General features: G+C 36.7%; 1 protein-coding gene across 3 annotated transcripts; it reads left to right on the top strand.

Moving 5' to 3' along the window:
• Positions 1–12,414: 12,414 nt before the first annotated feature.
• Positions 12,415–18,233, top strand: LOC149833530 (putative serine/threonine-protein kinase PBL21). Of its 3 annotated transcripts, none has more exons than XM_090012878.1 (8): positions 12,415–12,573; positions 13,295–13,515; positions 13,641–13,873; positions 15,032–15,158; positions 15,257–15,319; positions 15,587–15,773; positions 15,968–16,082; positions 17,789–18,233. In XM_090012878.1, the coding sequence occupies exons 2-8, from the start codon at positions 13,362–13,364 to the stop codon at positions 18,044–18,046; spliced, it is 1,137 nt and encodes a 378-aa protein (XP_089869004.1). In that variant the 5' UTR covers positions 12,415–12,573; positions 13,295–13,361; the 3' UTR covers positions 18,047–18,233. The 3 variants fall into 3 exon arrangements, with proteins under 3 accessions (XP_089869004.1, XP_089869007.1, XP_089869006.1); XM_090012881.1 differs by lacking the exon at positions 17,789–18,233 and adding an exon at positions 17,418–17,637; XM_090012880.1 differs by lacking the exon at positions 17,789–18,233 and adding an exon at positions 17,415–17,637.
• The last annotated feature ends 1,901 nt before the right edge of the window (positions 18,234–20,134 follow it).

The following is a 20,134-nucleotide window of genomic DNA, read 5'->3' as shown; positions in this document are numbered from 1 at the left end:
AAATCTAATGAGAGATCGACAATTTTCTTTTTTGATGGAGAGGCAAAAGTGAACAACTACTATATATGGTTTTGAGGATCATAAAATAGAAAATTGACAAATGAGGGTGCACATGAGGTCTCTACACATAATATAACCATACTCTATGAGATATCATATAGCTCAACCGTAAAAGATCACTTTATATGGGCATTAACCTTAAACAGTTTATAATGTGTGATAAATTACATATATAGGCCCACACGAAATTTTTAACAATCTCCCACTTAGGCTACATATGTTACCATACAATCATGCATTATACAATATCCTTATGATATCAAAAAAATTTGTCTTACTAGATGACATCTCCAACAATCTAGTTCATTGATCATGTCAACATAGAACCAAAGCGATCTTCATTATAATCATCGTAATTAGACCCATCAATGATCACATATATTGACATAACCAACGATATAGATCAAGTGCGGATGTGAAGCATGAAAATTACATGTAATATGATTTAAACATGCCTATTTTCAATTGGTCTTGCCTTATTCTTTAGTGAGATCATCATAAATGAGTACAGAATGAAACTGAAACCTGGACTTTATACTGAAGTAGTAAAATGAAACTTTGTTATATCATAAAACGTCTAAATATAAACTCTCACTAAACCAGCATATCATTAAATGATATAACACCCTTTCGAGTAGTATGCTTATGAAAGACCTTGGGTGGTAAACCTTTGGTAAGCAGATTTGCAATCATGGAATTTGTGCCAATATGTTTTATAGATATCTAACCATTCTGCACTCTTTCTTTAACAAAAAAGAACTTGATGTCAATATATTGTGACTTCGATAAGCTCATGTTGTTGTTAGAATATAGCATTGTTGAATTATTGTCACAAAACAACTTTAGCGGTCCTTCAACATTATCCAAAATTCGTAGCCCAATGACAAATTTGTGTAACCATATTTTATGATTGGATGCCTCATAACAGGCTACAAACTATGCCGCCATGGTGGAAGATGCAATGAGTACCTGCTTAGCACTCCTACAAGAGATAGCTCCCCCGACCAACAGATAAACATAACATGACGTGGATCTGTGACTGTCTTGGCATCCAGCAAAGTCAGAATCAGAATACCTAATGATCTCTAACTTATTCGACTTCCTATATATGAGCATGTAATCATTTGTTCTTTGCAAGTACTGCATAACCCGTTTGGTTGCTTTCCAATGATCCATACATGGGTTACTGAGATATCGGCCTATCATCCTAACAATGTATGCTATATTTGGATATGTACACACTTAAGCATACATAAGACTCCCTACAACAGAAGGATAGAGAATTTTTTCCATGTCCTTAACTTCAAACTGGTGTTTGAGACACTGAGTGAGACTAAACTTGTCTCCCTTAGCAACAGAGTTGTCACCTGGTTTACAATCCTTCATGTCAAATCTGTCAAGAATCTTTTCGATATAGCTCTTTTATGATAATCTAAGAATACTCTGAGAACGATCTTGATGTATCTGAATCCCTAATACAAAAGAGGCATCACCAAGATCTTTCATTTCAAATTTCTTTGTCATAAATCTCTTGGTTTCGTATAATATGCCTATATCATTACTGGCAAGTAATATGTCATTAACATATAAAACCAGAAAAATATATATACCCTCACTGAGCTTATGGTATATACATTCATCAACCACATTCATCTCAAAACCAAATAAGATGACAACTTGATAAAATTTATGATACCATTGACGAGAAGCTTGCTTAAGTCCATAGATAGATTTCTTTAATTTGCAAACCATTTTTTTTCATCGCCTGAGACAAAATATTTTGGTTGCACCATATATATTGTCTCATCAATATCACTATTAAGGAATGCAGTCTTTACATTCATCTAATGTAGCTCCAAATTATAATAAGCCACAAGTGCCATCATAATTCTAAAAGAGTCTTTCATTGAAACTAGAGAGAAAGTCTTTGTATAGTCAATGCCTACCCTTTCAGTAAATCCTTTTGCAACAAGACGAGTCTTATATCTTTTCACATTACCCATTGAATCTCTTTTAGTTTTAAATATCCATTTGCAACCAATGGGCTTCACACCTTCAGGTAATGGGATAAAATCACATACATCATTGTCTTTCATGGATTTAATCTCCTTATGCATGGCATCTATCCACTTTTGAGAGTTAGAACTCTGTATAGTTTGATAGAAGTTGATTGGATCATCTTCTCTTAAGCCGGTATCACCCTCATGTTCTTGGATAAAAATAATATAATCATCTGGAATTGTCATTCTCCTCTCTTTAGTGGATTTTCTTAATGACACTTGTTCTTGAGTTACTTGAGGTATTACTTAAGGTGTTTCTTGAGGTTGTTAAGTTTATACTTCAGGAGTAAAATTTTGATTATATATAGAAAAATCTTGAATATTGCCTTGTTCTAAACTTGTTTGAACATTATAAGAAATTGAAATCTGATCATTGTCAACAACAACTATATAAAGAGAAATAGATTCTTCTTTAAAAGCAATGTCTTTTACCTTATTACTCCTCCCAAACTCAGCTTCCTCAAATAAACAAACGTTTTTTGTCTCAAAAAGAACTTATTCAATGGGTCATAAAATTTATAACCCTTAGATCTTTCAAAATACTCAATAAAATAGCAGCTTACCATTCTTGAATCTAGTTTCTTTTCATGTGACTTATATGGTCTAGCCTCAACTGGACATCCTTAAATGTGAAAATGCTTCATACTAAGCTTTTTGCATGTACACATTTCATATAGGTTCTTGGTTACTGCTTTAGTTGGTACCCTGCTCAGTACATAAGTTGCAGTCTTTAGTGTTTCTCCCCAGAGAAACTCTAGTAAGGTAGAATGAGAAATCATACTCCTTACCATATCCTTTAAAGTCTTGTTTTATCTTTCATCCACACCATTCATGCTAAAAGTACCTGGCATGGTATGCTGAAGGACAATACCACATTCCTCTAGGTAATTAGCAAATGGCCTTGAACATTGTTCACCTGATCCATCATATCTACCATAATATTTACTACAACAGTCAGATCTGATGGTTTTAATCCTTTTGCCAAGTTGGGTTTCAACTTCAACCTTAAATGATTTGAATATATCCAGTGACTCAGATTTTTCATAAATCAAATACAGGTACCCATAACGAAAATAATCATCTATGAATGTAATAAAATATTATTAACCATTCTAAGAAGTCATAGGGAATGACATACAAATATTTGTATGAATAAGTTTTAAGACGTCTATTCTTCTGTTGGCATATATTTCCCGTATGTTTGTTTCTCTTTTATGCACTCAACACAAACCTGAAAGTCGGTGAAATCAAGAATTTCACTTGTCACAAGCCTTTCAATTCTTTGTTTAGAAATGTGACATAAGCGCTTATGTCATAATAAAGCAGAATTTTTATTGACTAATTTTTGTTTAGTACCACGTGAACTTGAATGCAAGGTTTCATGATATGATGCAACAATATTAAGTAAATATAGGTTATCGATCACAGATAAAGAACCAGTCTCAATAAGATTTGAATTAAGAAACTATTTAAACTAACTATTTTCAAATAAACAAAAATAACCAAATTTGCCTAATGCGAAAATAGAAACCAAATTCCGTCTAAAAGATGGTACAATGTATGTTTCTTTCAAATTCAAATAACAATCAGTCTTTAATAATAACCTAAAGGTCTTTATTGCATCAACTTAAACTGATTTCTCATCACCCACATAGATGAATCTTTCAGTATAAATTGACATTCGGCAACTTAGGCAACCCTGCATAGACACACTTATATAAGTGGTAGCATCAGAATTCATCCACCAAGTGTGCTTGGGTACAAAAGTTAAATTAACCTCAGAACAAATCAAAGTAAGGCGGGTATCTTTCTTTTCACACCAAACATGATATTTGATACAATCATTCTTGATATGACCCTCGCCTTTGCAAAAGAAATAACTGGACTTTATATCCTGATGTCTCTTCTGTCTCTTCTGCGATTGAGAGTTAATTGCAGCTTCCTTATTCTTTTCTTAAATTTGTCTTTAAAGGTAATTTTCAAGTGAGCATTTTCTGTCTTTTCTTGTTTTATCATTTTCTCTTCTTGCACACAATGTGAAATTAGTTCATTTAGAGTCTATTTTTTCTTTTGGCAGTTATAATTGACCTTAAATTGAATATATTATGTAGGAAGAGATATCAGAACTAAATGCTCGAGTAAGTCCTCAGACAACTCTAACCTTAGTAGCTTTAGTTTCAAAGCAAGATGAAATATTTTCATAATGTACTCTCTTATGTTCTCTTTACCTTTATACCTCATCGAAATAAGATTCAAAAAGAGAGTGCTTGTCTAAGCCTTTTTCATTTTTAACAAAATATTTTTTAATTTCCTTAAGAAACTTCTTGGCATACATAACACCCCTAAAGGTTTCTGGAATTGCACATTTCATGATCATAAGACTCATGCGATTGAATTGATCTCACTTCTCATAGTTTCTTTTATTCTCAATGAAACTTCTATCTGTGAGAGCAGTGGGTTGATCCTCTCGAAGTGCAAGGTCCAAATCCATACACTCAAGAATAATCATAACATTTTCTTTCTAATTTTTTAAATTTGAGTCATTCAAAACATGAATTGAATTGATATTTACGGATATTATAGAAGCAGAAGAATTAACTAAATAAAGAACAAAACAAATCACAACATGCTCACAATTAATATACATATTCACATGCATTAACATTAGTTAACATATTCAAACTGTAGTGAACCCCACAACTTTGACATTTAGTCTTTGGAAAGAAATGTCAACCAGTAAGTGGTACTCTTATTACAGTAATCAAACATGGATAATTAATATTGTCAAACAACAAGCCTTTCTTTAGACTGACTCATTGTTCACATGGAAAACTTGATAATCATCTCATATTTATTACTGAAAGTATCTTTGGGCTTGGTCAAATAGTAATCTTTTTTTGGGTCGATCACTATTTGCATGAACCTCAAATATATAAAGTTCTTAATATTCTAAACAAGTCAATCTTTACATAAGAGGTAACATGTTTCAATCAACTCATTTTAGAATATAAGACCTTTATTCTGAAAAGAATACCACAATTTAAATTTACTATGTAATTACATGCATATGAACAAAAAGAAAACGAATCCATAATCCAAATAGAGTCGAAAGTTTATCCGAAGTCAACCCTCTAAAGGGGCCTCAAATGCATACTTAATGGCCTGGACCCCCCCCCCCCCAAAAAAAAAAAAAAATATATATATATATATATATATATATATATATATATATATATATATATATATATATATATATATTCTCAAAAATTTTGTCACCCTTTTTTTTTATATGTCCATAGCCAATAACGTGGTCTGGCCCATCAATTCAAGTCGGGTCGGGCAAGACCCGACCCATGGGTCAGACCACAGCCGAACTAGGTTGGCCCCCGCAAACCGGATGGAGACCGAACCTTGGCTGATCGGGCGCCACATCCCGATCACCCGATAGTGGCTGGGGCAAACCGAAAGCCCCAACCACCATCGTCGGGTGCCAGACGACGTCCGACGAGGGTGACCAATCGGGAGGCCTGTTGGCACCCCCGCCCCGGTTGCCAGAAAAATGGAAGGGTCGATCGAACCTTCCTTTATCCGAAACCAAAAAAATGGAGGGGCCCCTCCTTCATCCGAATCATTAGTGGGAGGGCGGGATCGACCCTCCCTCTATCTGGGGGCAGCCGAACGACACGAGGAGGGTCGTTCGGCCTTCCTCCGCCCTAACGCCAAACCAAAAACGGGAAGGGGGTCTAGCCCTCACAGGACAGACAAAAGACCGAGGAGGATCGCCTGGTCCTCCACTCCTCGTTAGTAGTGCAGGCACTTGACGATGTCTGCGCCAAGGGCCGAACAGTGTCTGACAAGTTGTCGGATGTCATTTGGTGACCTGTGGCCACCAAAGAAGGGGCAAGCCACCCCGCGGCTGGTCGCCAGTCCTAGCAAACCCCAACTTACACCGCTGACTGCGACAAAAAAAATTAATAACGGCCCTTAATGCTGGCAGTCAAAAGGAGAAAACTGAATCTGATGGGATTTCGATGACCCAACAAAGAAACAATAGCAAAATCATATATTTCTACGATTTAACAAAAACAAGAGGCTCTGATACCAATTGTTGGATTCCGGATTAGGAAAATCATATTTGTTGATCCCTAAATTTGTTCATGTTAAATCATTGAAAAGATCATAAATAAATAAATAAAATTTTTACGTACCCGAATCCATCGTAGCACCGGTTGATCTTGATAGGTTAGATATTTCAAAATCTCTATATGTAGCATTTCCTTCTTCTCTAAACCTAATGAGAGAGAGACAATTTTCTTTCTTAATGGGAAGGCAAAAGAGTGTAACCACCTTATAGTCTATTTTTAATTTAGCTTATCATAGAATCAGAAATTGACAAATGAAAGCACATGAGGTCTCTACACATACTATAATCATACTCTATGAGATGTCATATGACCCAACCATATAAGATCACTTTATATGGGCCTTAACCTTAGACAGTTTATAATGTCTGATCAATTACATATGTAGTAGGCCCACATAAAATTTATATCAGGCCTATCCAAAAAATGTTTGAATCTAGCTAATAAATATTTTCTTAATATAAGATATCTGATTGAAGCCCGTAAGGGCTCCACTCATCCAATAGGGGCAACTTGTGAATGTCACAAGTTGATGGGGCATCACAAGTTCAAAACCTGTGAGTTGCATCCCTTGCCACAAGGTCGAAGGTGGGTGTACTCTCTGGTGAGTGGGGAGACTGCAAGGGTTTTACCAACCGTAAGTCAACCAATGTATGGTCGGTGATGAGTTTTTTTAGTGGTGCATTAAAAGCACCACTAAATGCCCCTAGCCTTTACTAGCGATTTTGAGTGCCACCAAAGTTCTTTCTTCCTACAATGGGTGGAATACATTATAAGCATGCGTGTTTGACAGTTGTTTGATGGTTGAAGCATTCGATGATACACCTCTCTCTCTCTCTCTCTTTCTTTGTGTGTGTGTATATATATATATATATATATATATATATATATATATATTCTCAACACCAACAGCCATTTGGGGAACAACACATTGTGGTTGAATTTTTCTCAATACCCTTTGTTGTTTAAGAGCAACTGTGTTGCCAAGACACTGCTTAGAGATGGGGTTGGCAACTCGAATACTAGCCCCAAGGGGTTTGGTGTAGTGGGAAGGGGCCTTGGCCACTAGACGAGTGATCAAGGTTTCATGCCCATGGGCATCAACCTTTTGCATATAAGAAGAGGCAAGAGCAAGTTATATCCCTTGCTCGTGCCAAAGCAAGGCGACTTCCTCGGGGCAAGGGATGTACCATGGGTTGACACCATCCGAAAAACGATTCTAAGTATGGTAGGCATAGCTAGCAAGACTAGTTTCTTTGATTCTGAGGGTGGTTTTCTTGTTCCTCATGAAAAAAAAACTCCAATACTATATTAGGGACTCACTTGTGCTTGTTGATAGAGTTTTTCCCTTATTTCAAGTTCAAGTCCTCGTATGGACATCCAATCTCTAATGCGATGTGTGATTTTTTTCATGTAATAAACAAAAAAAAAGACAAAAAACTCCAATACTACATTTCAACATTGTTCACAAGATAAGTTTCATTGTTACTTTCAGCACCCAAGGGACTCATCTGCTCAACGATGGTCAAGGGAGCATCATCACTTGTGTAAGGCGTGTTCATTTCATCCTGCATCTCTCTAGGTTTGTCCATAAGAAAATTTGGAACACTAATAACCTGCACTTTATCATTACTTTCACCTTTGTGTGGCAAAATTGCTGACTTTTCTTGAAGCTGAAGAAAAGGAAACCTGCTTTCATCAAATTTTACATGTCTAGATATAAAAACTTTGTGATCTTTCATTGTTAAGCATAAATACCCTTGACGATTTTGAGCATAGCCGATGAATGTGCATAGATCACTTTTGAAATCTAATTTACTTTTCCTATAGGGCTCTAGACATGGAAAATAAGCACTTCCATACACCTTGAGAAATTTATAATCTGGTTTTCGATTGAATAGCACTTTCATTGGAGATTTGTATTTCAAAATCTTGATTGAAAGACGGTTAATGAGATAGACTGATGAATGAAAAACTTGAGCCCAAAATTTTTTTGGTAGACCGACATGAGCCATCATACTCAAACCGGTTTCAACTGTGTCTTTGACGTCATTCAGATAACCCATTTTGTTAAAGGGTATGAGGACATGATATTCTTTGTCTGATACCATATTTTTTTAACATTTATGACAATGCTTGAAATTCTCCACCCCAATCAGAATGAAAATACTTTATTTTTTTGTCAATAACATTTTCTACATGAGCCTTGAATGAAGTAAAAATATTTAACGCATCAGACTTATGCTTCATGCAATATAACCGGATGTACTTAGAAAAACCATCAATAAAAATGACAGTATCTGAAACCACTACTAGGTACCTGGGTAGGTCCCAAAACATCAGAAAAAATCACCTCTAAGGGTTCAGTATAAGAATCGATTTTATTCTGGAAAGGGAGTTTATGTGACTTGCCCTTTTGACACGCTTCACACACAAATTGATCATAACAGTTATCATACAACACATTTATAGAATTTAAAACTGACTCCACGACCTTAAAAGCTGGATGTCCAAACCTCTGATGCCACTTGAGGGTCGACCCATAAATGGCACTGTTAGCTTCTTTATTTTGTTGGGGCAGATTGATTTGATAAAGGTCTCCTTTACTTTCATCGTGTTGAATGATCCTCCATGTGCCCTGAGTCATCGCCAATCTTAACTTCATCTTTTTCATGATAAGAAAAATAGAGAGACAAGTTATTTATATCATTCAAGATATGATGGTTCGCTCTAGAATCAGGGTACCATATTTCCTCATCCTCTCCAACAGAATTACAAGACTAAGCAGCCGTATAGGCGTGAGGACCTACATTTTTATTCTCTTTGGACAATAAGTTGGTGTATCAGTAACACGTTTTTGTTGAATGCCCAACTTTTTCACAAATATGACATATCTGTTTGGCTCCATTGTTTTGAGTTGTGCCCTTCTTCCAATTCTTTTTATTTTTGGACTTGTAGTTTTGATCTGATCGATCATTTTTTTAATGATATTGTCCATAATTTCTTGAGCTATTAGATTTGGTAATAGCATTAGCATTGACTATCATAGAGTCACCTTGATCATCACTTTCACTAAAGTGGGCTTCTTGAATCAATAGCATACTATGAAGTTCACTGAGAGAACATAGATCTGGACGAGTTTCAATGGAGGTTCTAAAAGCCATATACTCGGATGGAAGGCCCTTTAGGATTTGCATAATGATGTCATCATCAGTCACCAATTTTGAGGCAATAGCTAATTGGTGAGACAAAGTTTTGGCAAGTTGGATGTACTCATCAATAGACCTATTTCCCTTTCACAAGTCCTGAAATTGGGACCTGAGTTGCATAACTCGAGAATGGGAGTGGGCTGCATATGACTGTTTTAGAGACTGCCATATTTCATATGACGTTTTTAGGCCAACGATTTGGCTATGCACGTTCTTAGTAAGAGAAGACAAAATCCAGCTAAGTAAAAGTTGATCACGTAGGAGCCACTCTCTGTATTCAGGATTAATCTCAGTTGAATTTAGTTTAAACTTAGTAGGGGATGGGTTGCTCCCGTCTACCATCCTCATTAAATCATAAGTGATGAGGATGGGAGTGAACTGTGACTCCCATAGCAGGTAGTTTTTCCCATTCAGTTTAATCGATAAGAAATGTTGAAGGTTTTTTTATGACTGCAACAGGGTTTGAGAAATATGCGTACCAGATTGGGACGACGTAGATGATGACGTGCTTTGTGATGCCATTATAGCTGAGCTTTGATACCATGTAAGAAAGTTAAAGTCTCCAATGAAAAAAAAATTGGCACACAAATTTTATGAGGTTCGGCAACTAAAGGTGCCTACGTCCTCGGAAGAGCTTGCTCACCCTTTCTCTATTTTCTTTCTAAAATCTTTACAAGATCCATGGAGGTCATATTTATTAATTTCCCCACTACCTTGATTACAATTCCATAAATTTTGCCTTTCTATTTTGATATATCTAAAATCTTGGTTCACGCTAGAATCGTGGTCTTCTTCAAAAGTTTCCTTATTTTTCTCAACCACTGATTGGGATAATCTTGCATTCGTAATAGCTCCTTGCCTTATCATTTGACCATGATTTGAGCTTTCACACGCAAGACCAGCTGGACTCTTTCCTTCAACATTTTATATTTTAACAAAATTACCAAAATACCTTTCGTGAGTTGACTCGTCGGTCCTCAATTTTTTTGCCCCTAATTTGACCAGAACCAGAGGACAAAGAGATTTTCTTATACGATACGAGTCTAACACACTAAACCTCACTCAATTCTGAGTTTGGAGCGCAAAGTTCTATCTATTTTAATTAATCAGATATTGGGTATACATAGGGATAATTTGGTCATTTCAACTCTTACGATTTGACCTGACTTATCCTAGGTCAAAACATGTTCGGTCTGAGTTTAAAAATACTAGGTTTATTGAACCTAGTCTCGATCTATCTGACTTTGGTATAAAAACACAATTGGATTCTCAAGATTCATAACTAATCACAAATTGGATCCAGATCCAATTTTGATCTTGATCCAAAACTGTCAGACTGAATCCAGAATCGATTCATCCAACTATGAGTTGGATTCGGATCTAGCTCTGATTTTGATCTAAAACTGTTAGACTGAATCTAGACCTAGTTTTGATCTAGATCGAGAACTGATCTATATAGTTGAATCCAGATCTAGTTCTGATCTGTATCCAGTACTGATCTGAACTAGATCCAGTATTGATCTGGATCCAATCTTATTCCAAAACATATCTAATTCTGATCTGGATCCAACTCCAATCCGAACTAAATTCAGTTCTGATCTGGATCTAGATTTGTCAGACAAGATCTAGACCTTGTCTAGATCCAATTCAATTTGGATTAGTCTAAACTGATGGGATCGAATTAGACCTAGATTCGGTCTGGTCCAGATCAGACCAAATCCAAACTGAGAATCGAGACCCAGTCAGACACGACTCGATTTGGTTCATACTTAGACTGTTTTGATATGACTAAGTTGGTCTGATGATCGAGTTGGACCAGTTTGGTTCAGACCGGTTTGTTTCAGACCAATTCAGTTTAAACTAGTTAGATTCAGACCAATTTGAATGGAACAGAATGAATTTATTTTTCTGATTTGGTCTGGGTGCAACCCAGACTGACCCAAGACGGTCATCAGGGTAAAAAGGGGTGGAAGGGGCATTTTGGTTCTCTCTCTCTCTACAACAAAATCGACAGCCATTGTCTATTTTTTTTTTTTTCAACTCACATGGTTGTTGGTCGTCTGGACGACTGAAAAAGAAAGGGAAAATGAAAAATACTTGTTGGTAGAAGGTAAGTCCCTTCTCTCTCTCTATATATATATATGTATATATATATGAAGGCTTACCGTGAAGGCTTTTTATAAGGCCCTCACAATGGATAATGGATGTGGATAGACCTCACTCCACCGATCGATTGTAAAGGTTGAGGTTTATCCTTGTCCGCTCCCGCTATTATGGGAAAGGCGGTTTCCTCTACATGGTGATTTTATTTTTTTTAACTTCTTCCACCCGACGCTGGGTGGTTTTACATCAGCCTTCGTATTTGCATCACTAAATACGTAAAGACATGAGAGAGTATTTTTCAGCCCTTGTAATGGCATGTCACTGAATACATTTGCCATAAGTAAGAGAGAGAGTGTGAGGGAGAGAGAGACGTCAACATAGCTGGCTTGTAACGATACTACCCCACAACTTTGAATACAGATACTCCCATAATCCTACAAGCCAGCTAGGTTGACGTCCTTCTCTCGCAATATTTACTTTCCAGTTTTTCGTTTTTTTTTGTTTTTACCGTTGCCCAAGATGCCCAGGACAGGACAGGGATGAACCTCTCCAACTCTCCAGAGTTGCAGAACAAGACAATGCTTTATAAATTGTTTTCCAGCTATAATCCCCCCCCCCATTTCTTCTCTCTCTCTCTCTCTCTGTTCGTTTTTACCTTTTCTTTCGAAACTAGAGGATAGAGTTTCATGGTAGGCGGTATTTAAATTAGACTACTTTTTTAACCCTTGGGAGTGGGGACGGGAATTCGAAACCCCGATATCTGCGTTGCTGTTGGGGGGGGGGGGGGGGGGGGGGGGGGCTATCGCCATCATCGATTTTACAATCGATGGGCATTGGTGGTTTAGTAATCTCGAGACCCTGAAGGAAGGATGCAAGTGGAGTGTGAGCTTGGTTGAGTTGTGATCGACAGAACAGAGTTCCCCAATCAAGAATATTGGTGCTTGAACCTATCGGCTGCATCGGATTTGCATTTCTCGTTTGGACCAAGCAGTTGCAAGGGTATGAAATTATGCTTGTTTTGAGTTATCTTTTCATTAACAGTTTGGTGGGTCGTGGTACATTATTCGTTAAGGCAATCTTTCGTCTTCAATCACGGACTGACTTTCCGTGTTAGTTGACAGATTAATTGAATGGTTCGGAACTGTATGTAGTCTGCGATACTTGAATGTTTTGGCAGAAAAGTTTAGCATTCTTTTCCGTTCTCTTTGGGGGAAAATGGCACTTTTAACTGATAATAGAATTTTTACAGTGCAATCTTGATGGGCAGTGTTTTTCTAATTCCAATTCATTCTTTGTATTGATGGATAGGATATGACCCATTTGTGCAATGAATAAAAATTTGTTGATTTGCACTGAAGGGTCTGTCTAAATCCAATAATATTGCACATTTCCTATTTGTTTCGTGCAATTTCAAGAGTTACTCAATTGAACTTTCATAGGAAAAAAAAAGAATGAAAATACCTGTTGGGAACTCTTTGAAAGAGGAGGAATTTTGAGGATACTGTCTTGAAGACGAGGATTCTCTGTACTATTTTATGGTGCCATTTGCTTAGAGCTTTTTGATAGTATATTTGAAGAACATATTTGACTCTATCTTGATAGTCGAATACTAAAGGTGAATAAACATCTTGAGATGGATGTTTGTGGTATTCTTTGTTGTCCTTAACTGTTATGACTTTCTTTCTTATCATGTTTCCGTTTCTTGTCTGTGGCATTTCAGGTTCAATATGTAGGATTACAAAGTCCAAGCATCCTGTTCTTCTGCACTGAAGTAAAGCCCATACCAAATGTCAAGGTCACTTGCAGCAATAATTGGAGGTGCTGCAGGGGCCGTGACATTGGTTGGGATAATTATCATAGTTATTTGGTTCTGCCTATTTCGCAACAGGAACATTTCAAGAGCTTCTGAAAGTGGTTCATCAGAGCCATCCGTTCAAGATAGTAGGCATTAGCTGGTTCTGCTTTTCTATTAGAATTTCTTACAATTGGAGACGTTCTGTGGCGTGATATGCAAAATTTTGTTCCTTTTAATTTAATTTTCAATTATTGGAATTGTTTCTTTGTAGTTGGAAGAAGCACAAGTGAGTTATCCTTGATAGGTGGCCCTCTACCATCTGCATTGCGAGAAGCAAGGCGCTTTTCCTTGCAAGAACTGGAGTTAGCTACAAAGAATATCAATGAGATAAACCCTATAGGACAAGGAAGTTTTGGGCCTGTGTATAAAGGCTTACTTCAAGATGGGATGGTTGTGGCAATCAAAAGACTTCCTGGTCCTCCCAGGCAGGAATTTGTTGAAGAGGTATGTAAAATCTGTAATTCATAATTGTGGGAATATGTAAAGTACCTGAGTGCCTTCTTTGTGAAACTCTTTACAATTAATAGTGAAGTTGTACACAATAAACCTCATTGGCTTGCAAATGTATGCCTCCATCGAAATTTTGGGCTTTTTCTATCTGAGTGGGATCCTTCCAGGTGGAATATATGTCAGTCTCTATGTCTGCATGATAGTTTTCCATGTTCAGTTTACCTGCATGCTTGCATCTAAAATGCATTTTGTTTTATTTTTTGTCTAGGATTGTTTCCAAACACTGTTTCCTGCTTTTTCTTGGCATTTTTCTTTCATTCCTTTCCCTTCTTTTCTTAATTGTTCTTTGTTGTTGGGGGGACCTCTAATGGTTCAGAGTTTCTTTTGTGTTCTGCATGGCTAACCTGAGCTGACTTGAATTGGGGTTGTACCCCCAGGATGTGAACACAAAGTTGGAGACAAGCCTCATGCTCTTTTTGCAGTTGGCATGGGCAGTTTGTTTGTTGAAGCGGGATGCTGCAAATTGTAGAATTTGTTATTACGGAGTTCTGTAAAATTACATTAGAAACTAATATAGTAGGTTTACTTTCAAAATCCATATGCTTCAAAAATGAGAAACAGGTCGATCTAAATGTTTTGCATTAACTTTCTTATTCTTGATGTTAAGGCCTGATTTTTTACTTCGCTGAGACATGAAACTGATTGCTCTCCATGAAAGATTGATGTAAGACATGCTACCATCAGAATATGTACATGGGTGAACCTACATCTGGTAGTATAAAGAAAAATATTTGTCAACAACATAGTTCTTTGCTATTTTGGAAACCACATTGTTTTCCCATGTGTATATAAGCTTTCATCCAATCTGAAGTATGTTGTACTTCTTACAGTTTATGTTATTGGATATTTCCAATATAAAGTTAAATAAAACTAGCTGTGCTAGGCATTGACCATTTGTGAATGTAATATTGTTCTTGATGTTAGTGGTTTATATAAATTTTTGAAGATGATGTCAGTGCAAATAATTTTTAGGGGATGTTTCTGGTGCATATCTTTATTTAAATCATGGGGTTTCATTTGTATTTAAAGTTCCTTTTTTAGCAATTTTATGACGTCAACCTCTGTATGTATGCACTTTTCTTGTTTATTCAGGTCCAGTTCTTATCAGGTATCCAGCATCGGAACCTTGTGATTCTTCTGGGATACTGCCAGGAAAAAGACCAGCTAATGCTTATTTATGAGCATATTCCAAATGGCAGTGTCTCCAACCATATATATGGTATTGTTGGCTTCTCAGTCAACTACAATTGGTTTATAATTTTCCAAACCTAAGCTAATGTTTATGAAGGTTTTCTGTTTTCAATGTCAATAAAGCAGGTCAATATTCAACTAAGCTAGAGTTCAGGAATAGGCTTCTAATAGCCATCGGAGCAGCCAAAGGTGAACATTTATGGCATCAGTAAGCATTGAAAGCTTTCATTCTATTGGTTTTCCATAGTTATACTTGCAGAGATTTGGAGTTATACTTGCAGAGATTTTGGGTTCCATAGTTAAGCTTGCAGAGCTTTTGAGTATCCCTTTATGATTTCTACAGGTTTCTTAAAGTTTTCCCTATTAAATTTAACTGATTTGCCTTTAATTTTGTGTGGGAAAACTGCCAAGGACGCTATCTGATGATGCAGAATTCTGATATTTCTGATTTTGTAGGCTTAACTCATTTGCATTCTCTGATTCCTTCTGTGTTGCATAAGGACTTCAAAACTGCAAATGTCCTTGTGGACGAAAACTTTATACCTAAGGTTGCCGATGCAGGTCTCAGAAATTTGCTTGAGAGAATCAGTGATACTGGTCCATCTTCTCAAATAATGGGTGCTGCTGTTTTCCTGGATCCAGAGTACTGTTCGTCCTCTTTTAAGATAGACGTTTTTTTATTAATAGAGAAAAAGTAAATTTTCATACTGGGAAATTAAACATTTAAACCCTGTGATCCTAAATGTGTTGTTTTCTGTTATCATTTTTGTATCGTTTTCTGCTTTTAGCTTCATCTCCTACTTATGTCTCTGTTATAACTTATATGTGTTTCTGCAGGGCCAGGGATTTGGGTAGGTTCTCAGAAAAGAGTGATGTATACAGTTTTGGAGTGTTTCTACTGGAATTGGTGAGTGGGCACCCAGCTGAGTCTGATCAAGACCTGATCGAATGGGTATGCACTTTCAATAGTTTAATGTTGCTTATAGGATGATATGAGACATTCTTTACCACGGCTATTTTGCCTCATAGATGCAGTTAATTAGTTAAACTTTGTTGCTACAAAACAAAACTACTAGTTTGAATGTAAAACGAGCCTGTCCACTAGTTCTATTACTAGAAATCCTGCTCTAGAATTCTCATCATCTCCATTCTTCCTCCAACCCTTGCCTGTTGTGGGGAAGTCCCTTCTCCATAAGAGGTCGGGGTAGGCCTAGGAAGACTTGGATGGAGATGATAGGAAAGGATATGAATGCTTTGAACCTCACCGAGGACATGGCATTGGATAAAAATGATTGGAGGAAAAGGATTCATGTGGAAGACCCAAAATGAATTTCTTTTTTTGGTTCATATCGCTGACCCCAATTGTTTTGGGATGAAGGCGTAGTTGTTGTTGTTGTTGTAGAATTGAAGTTGCAAATGTTTATATTGTCATTCTTCCCATTCGTCTGTATTCATAGTTACATGCTATATAGATAATGAAACCAAAAAATTGTATTTGTCTGTATGCATGTCACTTGGTTTTTCCAACATTTCTCATAAAGTTAGCTGATGGGGGACATGAGTGTAATGAAGCACAATTACAATGCCAACTAAGGGCCACACAAGTATACAAATATGGTCTCTAATGGACCGATGACAATCTCATAAAAGAGATACAAAAGTATGAAATCTACAATAGCACAAAGGCACAAAGCTCACAAGAGCATAAAAGGAAAAAGAGAATTGTATTAACTTCACAAATGCTTTAAAAAAGCATGTGGAAACATAGAGAGGTGAGCCTCTATTTATAGAGCCTCATAAGCCCTTAAGGGCGGCAGTCCAACGACTAGTTGGACTGACACCCCAACAGCCATAATGATATTACATTTTAAAAAACAAAAAATAAATAAACAAAAAAAGGTATTTCAGTCCCTAATGGACTGTACTAAAAATACATACTATGAAATGACCAAAATACCCTGATATATGTATATTGTATAAATATACGTATATAAGTCAGGTATAACTATATATACACAGTATTTTAACAATGAGATCCCTCTATATAGGTATTCTACCTTTTTCAACAACTTTGATAAAACCATTTGCAGATAGCTGGTTGTTTATCTTCATCTAAGTTGTATTAAACTCCATGTTTTTCGTTATTAGCATTAGAGATCACAGCTACCTTTTGCTACACAGGATATCGACTCCTTTCAAGTTTCTTACTGAATTTTGACTGAATGCTCTTAAGAGAAAATATCACAACTCTTGAGCAATCCAGTAACTCAAAAAATGTCATTAGCAGATGGGAAACCAAGTCCTGCAAGCTGTTGCTCAGTTGTAAAGAATCCACCTCTGTGCAAGCCCCAGCAAATCTTTTCTAGGTTTCATACTGTTGGGGAGGCAAAGCCGCCTGAAGCTTTATTCACACCTTCCTATGAAATAAATAATTATATCAGTTGATGAATGGGGATTAGGAGTATTCTTGTGAATTTAGTGTTCTCTTTTTCTTAAGAACAGTGCTGAAAACCTATGTGGCATTTCCAAGGAACAAATAAGATATTTTTATTTTATATGGTATTTGTTATTCGTGACAAGTTCATTTACAAAAAGTTCAAGATACTTGAAATGCACTGCCATGGATACTGAATAACTTTTATAATTACTTCCATGAAGGCCCAAAGTCACCAAGATTTGGGTGTCTTTGCTGGTATCGTAGACGAGAAATTAGGTGGCACTTTCATCATTGAGGGCATGAAAGAGTTCATGGGGCTGGTAGCTCGCTGTGTTCATTCATCTGGACAGAAGCGACCAATGATGAAGGTGGTTGTGTCAGAATTGGAACGGATTTATGAGAAGGAAATCAGCTTGACTACCATTGTAGTCGAAGGCACCCCCACAGTCACCCTTGCAAGCCAGTTATTTACAGCATAAGGGTGAGTACATAAATTAGGTGACACTGCACCATTGTGGGGCATAAAGAGTCCCTTCTTCTGGTGGTTCAGTGTGTTCATGCACCTGTACAGAGACGGTAAATGATGAACGAGTGGTGTCGGAATTGGAATGGATTCATGAGAATGAAATCAGCTTGACTACAAGGATAGGTGAAGGCACTCGCACAGTTTCAATCAAGTTGTGTCTATGGATGCAATTGTACTAGATCTGATATTGGAAGGCTAATATACACTCGCACTTGCGTTCAGGTGAACCGTCTAGTATTTGGAACGGTTAGAATGTGGTTATAGATGAACTTGTTGGCATATCACTTTCGAGAACCATATGAATTATTTATATAAATAAAAAGTTTTAAATTTTTCTCAAAATTTAGAGTTTGAAAAAGTTTTAAAAGGTTAAATTTTTTAAGAGCGTTACAAATTTGATCGAGACTAGACTTACTATTGTGTTCCACTGAGTTGCTGAAGCAGTAGGTACTATTGAGACAGACAAATTGGATGCGTTGGACGCCATTAAAATGCTCGTTCGAGTGGGTAGTTCTGATACCATAAAAACTTAATAAACAATAATAGAAACCTAAACACTCAGTAACAAAGAATAGGAAATACACAGTCTCACTCACATTCGTGAGATGTGTGTTGTTTCATATTAATAAACTATTAACTAAACTTATCTCAGATGTGCACGGTTTTGTTTACAAGATATGCGGTAACTAATCTTATCTGAGCTGTACACGGTAACATTACAAGATATGTGGTAACTAATCTTATCTCAACCGTACATGGTAACGTCACAAGATAGGCGATAACAGATTACATTTGGTAAAAACAGAATCCTTGATGCCTTTGCTCAGCTGTACACAGTAACTAATCTTATCACAGTTGTACATGGTAACGTCACAAGATATGTGGTAACAGATTACATCTGCCGAGTATTTAGAAATCCGTTAGCTGCCTTTGCTTTGCCCAGTATTAAGGAATCCACAGAATCGATGGATAACGATTTCTCGTTATCCTCGGGTCCTCTATTATCCTTAACAGATATGTCCAATCCAGGCTGAAGGTCTGACCAAACTCAATCTGTTTGCAGACCTACCTATCACTAGGGCTGGTAAACAAGCTGAACGAGACATTCATGTGATGAGCCAAGACGAGTTCGAACTCATAATCAAACTGACTTAAATGAGCCGAATTCAAGCTGGCTCTTTTATAAGAAAAATACATTGTTTAAAAGATTGAATAGAAGATTACAAAAAGATATATGTAAAATATATATAATATATTTATTGCTACTTAATGAGCTTATATGAGTCAAGCCAAGACGGGTATCTATTATTCATATTTAGCTAGCTGAGTTTATTTTAGGAGTTTGACTGAGCGCTTTACGAGCGGAACATGAACCGAGCTGAGCCAAGCCACAAGCTGCTGAGCTTGTTTCCCAGCCCTACCTATTACTATTAGTATATGAATATATAGCATGGTTGTGTTCACCATATGGTATTAAAAAACTAATTTTTCTAGCATCAACTTGGTTATCCATGTTCGCTACTACTGTCAATGCGTCAGATGAGGGCCAAACCCATCTAGTGTGGACTCTGGACCTGCTTCCTACTATGATGTGCCAATGCTTACCAAGTCTCATTGCTTATCTTTGATACTCGCGACTGTACCTTACTCTTTAACTCTTGAGTAGAAAGGCATGGTTTCAGGCAATGTCATCAAAATCGATCTGAACCGGTTCCTTGGATATTAATGAAATAGATGTTGATTCCACCGTTTCCAAACATCAGCAATTTTTGCCCTGAATCGATTCTTTACATGTTTTCTAAAAATATATATCTACGATAAATAAAATTAAAAAATAAATAAATCTTTGAAATGGCCCGATTAAGAAGTGATCCGTTTCAATTCTACGGAGAAGATGATTCATTTGGTGAACAGATTTTATAACATCGCTTGCATGTATTGTTTACTCAACCAGGCGGTGCAGATGCGGACATCATGGTTTGTTTAATAAATTATTTGACCCTACTCAAATTTTGGACTGTGTTTAGATATGTTTTATAAA

This window comes from Nuphar pumila, chromosome 7, assembly GCF_984573655.1.
Source record: "Nuphar pumila chromosome 7, dmNupPumi1.hap1.1, whole genome shotgun sequence".
NCBI classification, from domain to species: Eukaryota; Viridiplantae; Streptophyta; class Magnoliopsida; order Nymphaeales; family Nymphaeaceae; genus Nuphar; species Nuphar pumila.
This window is presented reverse-complemented; position numbering and strand designations above follow the sequence as displayed.